A 9,399-nucleotide genomic window follows, 5' to 3' on the forward strand; every position below is an offset into this window, starting at 1 on the left:
CAGCAGGAAGGAGGACAGGAAATTGAGTGACCCACCTGACCAGGTCGATGACCCGTTCCCTCGGTGCAGCGCTGACGGGCTCATCATTGATCATTACGATCTGATCTCCTGGGATCAGCTTGCCTTCCGAGGGGCCACCTGGACACAAATGAGAGTGAGTGCGATGAGAAGACCATTGCCGATCCATCGACAGCCTCCGCTCCTGATCACAATTCACTGTAAGCAAATGGTGCTATGGGCAAAAAACCAAATCCAGCCCCACCTGGGCATTCTTGACATCTGTGCTTTTCGAGAAAGAACTGGGAGCTCTGGACGAGCCCGAGGCCCAGGCCACACCCTGGCCAACTGGATCAGATCTTGGGAGGCGGGACTCAGGCATTAACATCTCTCTAAAATCTCCCAGGCAAGGTTGAGACTCAGAGGCCTCGTGGCGCTTCTCACACTTTACCGGGCACACACGTCACCCGGGACACCTTGTTGGCCTGCAGACTGATTCAGTAGGTTGGGAGGGTACGGGATGAGATAATGCATTTGTCACAAGCTGCCAGGGGCTGCTTATGCTACCGGTCCACTGGCCAAACTTTGAGTATTACGACTTCTAGAAGATGGTATTCCCCCAACAGGTAGCCGAATCAGCTGTGTTGATGCCCACAGGTGCGACAGACAATCTGGGCACACCACGAGTGGAACAAAGTTGCATTTACTTAGCCATTATGACTGGGGAGCGTTCAAGGAAATGGGGGTTTGCTCTCAGGAAGTCAGGGTAATTGGATCTGAGCATTTTAATAATTCTTGTCTGACAGATGGGAGGAAGGAAGCACAGCTGCAGCTGGGACTGAGAAAGGTGTCACTCCTCTCAGCTGGGAGATGGGCTGTTAGGTCATTTTCGTGGGGCAGACGATGCTTAGATGTGTCTGTGGTCACCTGTGATTACAGAGAACGCTTGTTTTGGTCCTGATCCATCACAGTCAGTGGGAGGCCTTGTCTGATGCTCATGTCGAGTGAAACTGTTCACAGTCAACAGGAGAACACCCAGGCCCGGCTGTGAGCGCCTGCCAGCTCCTGGTGTCAGGGGCTGCTTTTCTCTCTTTCAGTTGTTCTTCCAAGGAGGAGGTAGGGAACTACTATTTGCTGGGCTTTGTTACGCACCGGGCAATGGGTTAAATTCTCTGCCTACTAACGTCCCTGAATGCTATAATCCCTTCCGTGTAATGAGATAACTGAAGCTCACACGGGTTAAAGAATTGGCTGCAAGTGTAGGACTGAGTCTCAGCTTAAGACTTGATTCTTCCAAGTTCAGGGTGGCCGATATCTCTTTTGAACTCGCATCTATAGCTCAAAAGCTGGTTGCTGTCAGGTCTCTTGACACATAAAGTTAACGGCACAGTTGCATGAAGCACACATCTACATGAAATAAAACCTATAAACAAATAACTTCAACTACCTGGAACATCCTCACGTTTAATGTATTTTCTTTTCAAATAAGGACATGGTGCTATAATTTTAACTTTATTTCCAGAGGTCTGTCAGTGGGTAACGGGAGCAGCTGACACATTAGGCTTCAAATATTGTCACTATTACTTTATTTAGTAATTGAAATGAACACTTCATACCCAGAACATGGAACTCGAAGTCATTCAGTTGTTCTCAACCCACCCAGACACTTCGCATATGTGTCACTCAAGCAAATCATCCTCGAACAAAAACTTATCTTCTTTCTGGGGAGTAAGAAAAGTGGGGGGAACCTTAACATGTTCCCATATCAATGACAGGAGATGTTCATTTCAAGCTGTGGGAACTAAGTGTCAGTGTTTGCACACATAAGGAATTCTGAAAATCCTTTGGGAGACCTTTTATAACTATTGGATAATGTTCAAGCAATCACTCCAATTCAGTCAAACAAACGGTTAGAAATCAAATGCTGGTCAAATACGGAGCATTTTTCAAAATAATTATTTGGATGATGGATGTTAACTACTCTGATGAGAAAAGCACTTGCTCGTTAACAGGACATATTCATATTTGAGACCTATTTTTTTCATCAAATGAAAATATTCATGTTTAATCAAGAGATTTGAATCAAAAATTCTAAAGAGAGCAACATATAGTTCCTTCCAAAGTATGAGGCAGAGGCACATATCAGAGAATCATCTCGTGCCCTTTCGTCTAAAGCCTGGGTTGTCTAGCATAGAAAATCTGGTCACGCTGCTGAAATCACTCAGAACGTCAGTAGAGTCATTTTTATGATAGACGCTGTTTATTTGAGCAGAATTTTCACTCCTAAAAATGACTGGAAACAGTAATCTTTGACCTCTGTTTTCTCTTTTTCCTACTCTTCTCAAAATTGTCTAACACTACGTTTTAGTATCTGAAGCTAAAGAGCGTTGAGGGCAAGGAAGGGAAGAGGTTGAAAGAACGGGGAGGCGATCCAGGAGATTGAAAAATAAGACTTGAAATCTCTAGTCAACTCCCAGGAGGACACCTCCTTGAAAGAATCTCATAACCAGAGATGTCAAAATGTCGCACTAGTACAAAAGAGCGTGCCGAATGTGATCCCATTTAGAAAAAAATATGGGTATACATATACGTATAATACTACACGTGTCTGTACAATATTACGTGTATGTACACATGGAATCACCTACTATATACATGTTCTCTGGGTACACATTAATAATGTTTAATTCTGAGCGGTAGGTGCTCAGGTGATTTGGTTTTTTGTTTTCTCTTTCTCCTCTATATTATCTACCGCATTGTATTTTTCATGAAGCGTACGTATTATTTTAATAAAAAGCGACAAATCTCTTTTGTTTTGAGGATAAAATTCTCAACGGCATCAAGCTCAACAACTCCACACAGAGAACTAAAATATGATCTATAGCTAATGAAATCAAAAGCTCGGCAGGCAGAGTAAGAAGTTGTGTTGGCGAGGCCACGGTAGGAGAAAAAAGGAAACAGATTTTTGTCTGCACGAGTTGAAAGGGTTTGACTATAGCTGTGGTGCTCACCCTGGGGCATATTATATCAAAATAACAAAAAAATGAAAAATTAAATCAACTTTAAAAAATCTGTATTAGCTCACTTAGTTGGCTTTCGTTGCTCTTAACTGACAAACTCAGCTGCCCAAATACTTTAGGGTTTAATAAGAATAAACATCACGGAATAAGTATGTTCAACGTATTTCATTCACTCCCTCGCCCTATAAGGTAGATACTACTATGATCTTCATTATCCAGATGATGTAGAGAAGTTACATCAAACTGAAATGCTGGAGCGTTAACACGGAAGCTAAAAAATCTAATAAGGGGCAGAGACAGGATTCGAATCCATCAAACCCAGGCGGTCTGATGCCAGAGTCTGTGTTCTTTACTACTGAACTCTGCTACTCATTTGCGAAATCCCAGAGAGAAACAGCACAGAAGATGGCTTCGTTTGGTCCAAAGATAAATCAAATATAAGTCCATTAAAAGAAGTACATAAATATGTATAAGAAATGAATAATTAAAAGAACGTTGTCCCGGAAAAGGCAAAGGCAGCCCACTGCAGGCAACTGGATCATAGCGCATTACATTCAACTGTGTTGATGGTGGAACATCTGTACACTCTAACGAGCATGACTGCGACAGAGTACGCGAACTATCTGATCGTACTGCAGAATTTAAGGGATTTACCACGCACTGTATCAGTCAGCGTTTATTGTGTATGATAAACCACCCCAAAACTCAGTAGGGTATCCAATAATCATTTCTCCTCATGCTTATGGGTCTTTAGATTGACTGATCGAGGCCAGGCTCGGCCGGGCAGTTCTGCGTCACACTGCAGATCAGGCTGTACTAAGATCTAGGCTGTAGGCTGGCTGTCCTAAGTGTTCATTTTGGGGCTCAGGCTGTAGGGGTAGCAACCACTTGAGGGAAATTCTCACGGCCACAGCAGAAATCCAAGAAATAAGCTCAAATGCATAAGCATATTGCAAGCCTTAGCTTATGTCATCTTTGCTGATATGCCATTGGCCAAAATCAGTCCCTGGTCCAGCCTAAGAGCAATGGGATGAGGAAATACCTTCCGCCTCTAGTGGGATGGAGGGGAGAGCATCTTTGTACAATAATCCAACCACACCAATGACTAAATCCTACGATAACTTAAAAACCACTGCCTGCTTTTTGATTACTAAGGAGACCATCATGAGCTTACTAAATACAGTACAGTGCCTGCCTCTTATTATTTCCATTCATACATTAAGAAATGGGTCATTTCCATGGTTACAAATGATGGATCAGTGTTTTTCTAAGTCAAAGGAGATATTGGATTTGGTAGTCTAAACCTAGTTTGCAGAGCCATTTTGTCCCTCCAGTGGTCCGACTCCATCTAGGTGTTAGGAAAACTCAACTAGCCTCCGCAGCCTGCAGGGGAACAGTATGAACCTTATGAAACTGAACAGCAGTCATTGTGGCAGGGTGTGACGGGTGGTCCCAGGAGACCGAGGAGCAGGATTGGGTGCTTACCTGGTGTGACAGAGCGAACGACCACTGGCTTTTCACTCCCTGCCACGAAGCCGAATCCCAGGACAGGGTCCCGCCGCATCTCCACCTTCCGCGGGGCAGGAGGGATGATTTGGCAGCTCTCTAACCGAGGGTCGTCAAATGGGATCGCCTGTGTCATGGGGCTGTGAGAGGAGCACACACAAGAGAAAAGGGGCATCAATGTGAGTTGGGCCATCGCCTAGTAATCACATTCTCTCCAGCTTCAAAACCTTCTCTGTTTGGTGGAAAGTGGGAAAAGCATCGGGAGACCCATAGTCATGCTTCTTGGGTGGCCTTCTCGGTTCTGGAAAAACAAGGGCCCATGTCCGCTTTAGGTCTTTGAACTGACTGTTCTCCTAAATAGAAATCCTTGTCCCGCAGACACCTGTATGGCTTGCCCTCACATCTCCCAAGTCTCTGCTCAATTGTGACCTTCTTGGACTATCCCGGTCACATACTTTAAGAATGCAACCCTACTCCCCCCCCCCCCAGAATCCCTCACCCCCTCCTCCCTAAAAAAACTTCTACCTTTCTTTTTTTTTTTTTCCCCATAGCACTAATCACTTGCTAACGTGCTGTGGAATAGACTCATTTTTATGCTCGTTTTTACTGTTTTGCTCTCCACATTAGAATGTAAGCTTCACGAGGGCAAGGAGCTTTGTTTCGTTGACTGATCTGTTCCAGGTGTCTAGAACAGTGCCTGGCACAAAGTGGATTTTAAATAATGCAATTTAAAAGTAAAAGAAAAGGTATTTCTTTGTGGAAAACTGTCAAATTATAACTGATATGCTGAGAAAGAACCTCAAAGAGTTATGGACATTGGGTAGGTAACGTGCATGGCTTCTGGCTCCAGGGAAATTGAAGTGACGGGGATCATTTTGGTGGTAGTAGGTTATCTTGGTGTCGAATACATTCTTCCTTTCCAAAGAAGTTGAAAAATTAAACTTTGCCATTTCTTTTCTGGAGAAATTTTCGAGTGATTTAAATGAATCTTTTTGTTAACACCTAAACTTCAGAAACCTTTATCAATAATGTAAACTTGAAATGCTTATAGCATTTGACAAATTTTTAAATAAATGCTTCCACAAATGTCTTTTTGATCCACGAAACAATCTTGAGAATGAGGGAGCAGAGAAGGTATTATTTTCTTCATTTCCCAGTAAGGAAACTAAGATCGAAATAGTAGCTTCTTGTCACTCAGGGCCCATGGCTGGTGTGCCAACGCGTCAGATCAAAAACCAACTCCGGTGACAGTTAATGAAGTCTTCACTTGTGCACATTAGCCAAGGCAGACTCCTTCGGAGGGAAGAGTTATTAGTATGGACTCTAGAAATCTCCTTAAAGTAATGTAAGCCAAGATTATTTCGACGACATAGACTTAATGCAATTTTCTCTCTCTCTAATCTTCTTCAATAAGTAAAACCAGATCATTTTTAAATACCTTCAAAGATGCTACTCTATGTGCCGTCTGGACAACATATTGTTTAAATGTAATGAAGAAAAGCAGAGAAGGAGGAATCCTGTCGTCCTTCTGTGTAATTAATAAGAGCTAAGAAAAATCAATGAAAACCCTCCAGGATCCGTCCTTTAGGTATATATCACTGACTAGGAAAATAAAGTTTGAAATCCCTTCCAAACAGAAAGGAAATGTCTTTTCGATTGAGCAGCTTGTGATCTGGAACGTTAGGGCAAAGAGAAGTGTTAGTTGACAGCTAACATATTGTGCTGACACTCATCAGTTATCTTATTTCATGTTCAGAACCCCCCTACAATGGAGCCAGGTGAGCTTGCCCAACTCCTCTCTTTGCAAATGTCGAGAGGAAGAATAACTGAACCAAGGTCACAGTCTTCTCAGGTGTGAGCCAGCTACTATTCACACCAGGTCTTCTGATTCCAGGTATCACGCGCTCGACCAGTTATGTAATTCGCAAGGACAGTACAAAATGAAACCGCGGGGCCCTTCATTCAAACACGATTAAGAACCTCAAGATGGCGGAACGTGAAACCCAGCCTAGGGCCGTGCGTGACTACATGGGTCGCATGCCCGTGAAGCTGGCCCTGGTCGTGTGCTATCCCCAATGTCCCACCACCACTCTAGAACCAGCTAGGCTCAGAGAAGCGGAGTACTGGGCTCAGAGCGAGGGGTCTGTCTGATGGGGACTGCAGGTGTTTCTGTGAACCTAGAGATTAGATATGGCTACCAAGGTGGCGCATGCGCCTGGCATGAAGGGAGGTGGGCAGACCCCAGTAGGCAGAGGGTCACATGCAGAGGCCTGGCAGACCAGAATTCAACCCTGATTAAAGCAGCAAAACCGATGCAGAGTGAACCCCAGTGTCTAGAGCAGGAGCCTCGGACAGGGCCCTGGGCAGGAAGGGCCTAAGATGCGGAGCAGGTAGGGAAGTCAAGGCCAGGAACCAGGACACCGGGAGGCCGTCTGATGTTCCTACATCAGGCCCCACTGGGCGGGAACCTGACATCCTGACATTGATCCCCCACAGGCCTGAAACAGGCATGGCTACGAGTGCCTGGGGGAGAATGGGGCCACTCGAGGTGGGGGTGGACACTGTTCTGTTCTCTTGTACCCCTCTGTAAGACAGCTCCAGCTCAGAGCGTGCAGTTCTTGAGCTCCCTTTGGAAATGGGACAAAGGACAAAAGGGAGGGGAAATCCATGGTTTTAGATTCGGGCCCTGAGCTCTGCGTTTGCACCACAATCCACAGAAGACATGTTCGAAATAAGGAAGGTCATAGAAGTGAAGTAACTCGCTAATGGTCACCTGTGTTTCAGAACAGAGACTTGAACCCTGGCTGGTAGAATTCTCAATTCCAAGTGCAGAGAGCGACTGGGGAAGACCTGCTGCTGCCAGGTCTCTGAAAAGCTTCCAGCAGTGGTTCCCAAGCTTTCCTACACTTCAGAACCACTCAGGAAGCATGACGAAGTTCTAATACCCAGACCTATGACATCGGAGTATCTGGGGGTGGGAGCCAGGGTCAAGTTTTAAAAAGATTCCCCAGGTGATTCCAAAGTGTGGCAAGGTTTGGAGGCCATTCACCTGCCCGGGGAAGGGTGGGTGCTGGCCCGCCTTCCCAATAAAGAAAAGGGGACACAGGTGATATCCCAAAGGTCGCCTCTAGCATCCATTGTAAATGCAAGTTAAAATACTGAAATCTTCCGGAGCTTGATTATCCTCTTCCTACTACATGATAAAGTAATAGTCTCAACTTTTTATTCATTACCCACTTAATAACTATTATATTATTATTTTATTAATACCTGGTATTTATTAAACACTAATTTCATGCTAAGCATTTTCCGAAATGCTTTCCATATGTTAGTTTATTTACTTCTCCGAAACAACTCCACCATACATTAATCAACAAATGTTTATCGAACGCCCACTGACTTCTCAGTTCTGGGGACATGATGGGAACAAAAGCAGAATAATAAAAATACAATGTTTACTCTAGTGTTCGGAGACAGAATAAACTAATAAATTAGTAAAATTTATGGCATATCAGGTCATTAGAAGCGCTAAGGAGAAAATTACTACGGGGAAGGAGGATAGAGAGCTGGTGGGTGGGGGTGCTGCAGTGTGATATCAGGGGTCCCGGAAATGCCTGCGGGAGGAGCATTTCCAACAGAGGGACCATCCAGTGCTAAGGTCCTGGTGAGAGCATGCCTAAGGGACAGCCCGGAGGCCAGTCAGTGGTGGGGGAGGCTGGAGGCGGTGAGGTGAGTGGTAGACAAGCATTGGGAGGGGGCGTCTTCCTTCACACATGGGGTGTTTCCGGTGAGGATCGACCTACGAGCACCTTGTCTAATGCAAGTCCTGACGTATCCAAATGGCATGAGACATTTTTCTCTCCAAGGAGCGAACACTTTCTGGTTTGCACAAGAAACACACAAATGCCCAGGTATAGGGTGAACCTGAGAACCGAGATGGTCGTTCGGAGCGACACTTTGGAGCCAGACTCCTGGGATTTGAATTTTGGCCCCATCACTTCCCAGCAGTGTGACCTGTACGAATGACTTCATCACTCTGTGCCTCAGTTTCCTCATCTGGAAAACGGCGAAAATAAGAGTAATGATCTCATAAGACAGTTGTGAAAATTAGATGCATGAGTAAACATAAAGCATTTAGCAAAATGTCCGGCACATATGAAGCACTCAAAAAGCAAGAGCTGTTCTTTTCATCGATTCGGGTCAATGAATAAAAAGGAATAGGTTTCAGACATAATGAACTCATTTAACTTGAAAATATGAAAACAAACTCAATAAAGTTTCAAATACCTATAGCCCAACGCTCAGTGAAATGCCTCAGAAATCCTAGGGAAACTCTGAGGCCTTCGATTTGAAAAATCATATCAAAATCAAGGACACGGTAAACACAGATTTAAATTGATATACAGGAGGCAATATGTATAAGAAGACAGAAGAATAAAAGAAGAATAAAATCCAGGTTCTCCAGCGACCGAATCGCTGTTGGTAAGACTTCCTCGACCATGTTCCTGGACCAGTAAGTGAACACGGAGCCCAGGGCTGGAAAGAAGGCCGGGTCATGGGGAAAGTAAGCACTCATTACGTTGAAAGGGTGGGACACAGGAGCAGGCCCTTTCATCTCAGACACTGCCATCCTGTGTATCAACAGAGAATCTGACAGTTTGTTCCTCTTACTTCATTGTCGTTTCCCCATCCAAATAAGGTTTAAAATACAACGAATGCGTATTTTTGTTGTCGCTGCTTGTGCTAGCATGTGTTTGTTGTTTATGTTTTCATTCTTTTGGATTGGCTTGCACTGAGGATAACCTTCTGATGGTATTATTTTCTTGCTCAACAGGTTATATTTTCAGAATAAATTATCTAAAAATAATCAACCGCT

The 9,399-nt window shown here is 44.4% G+C and overlaps 1 protein-coding gene across 1 annotated transcript in view; it reads right to left on the bottom strand.

Moving 5' to 3' along the window:
- Positions 1-9,399, bottom strand: part of FRMPD4 (FERM and PDZ domain containing 4) — a 712,471-nt gene that overhangs the window by 78,039 nt on the left and 625,033 nt on the right. Inside the window, exons 6-7 of the mRNA XM_006906031.3 lie at positions 4,503-4,663; positions 36-138 (exon numbers count right to left, since the gene is read on the bottom strand). Coding sequence (XP_006906093.2) covers positions 36-138; positions 4,503-4,663 — 264 coding nt within the window. The remainder of the gene's footprint in view (positions 1-35; positions 139-4,502; positions 4,664-9,399) is intronic.

Source organism: Pteropus alecto, unplaced genomic scaffold, assembly GCF_000325575.1.
Source record: "Pteropus alecto unplaced genomic scaffold, ASM32557v1 scaffold511, whole genome shotgun sequence".
In the NCBI taxonomy this organism is placed as follows: domain Eukaryota; kingdom Metazoa; phylum Chordata; class Mammalia; order Chiroptera; family Pteropodidae; genus Pteropus; species Pteropus alecto.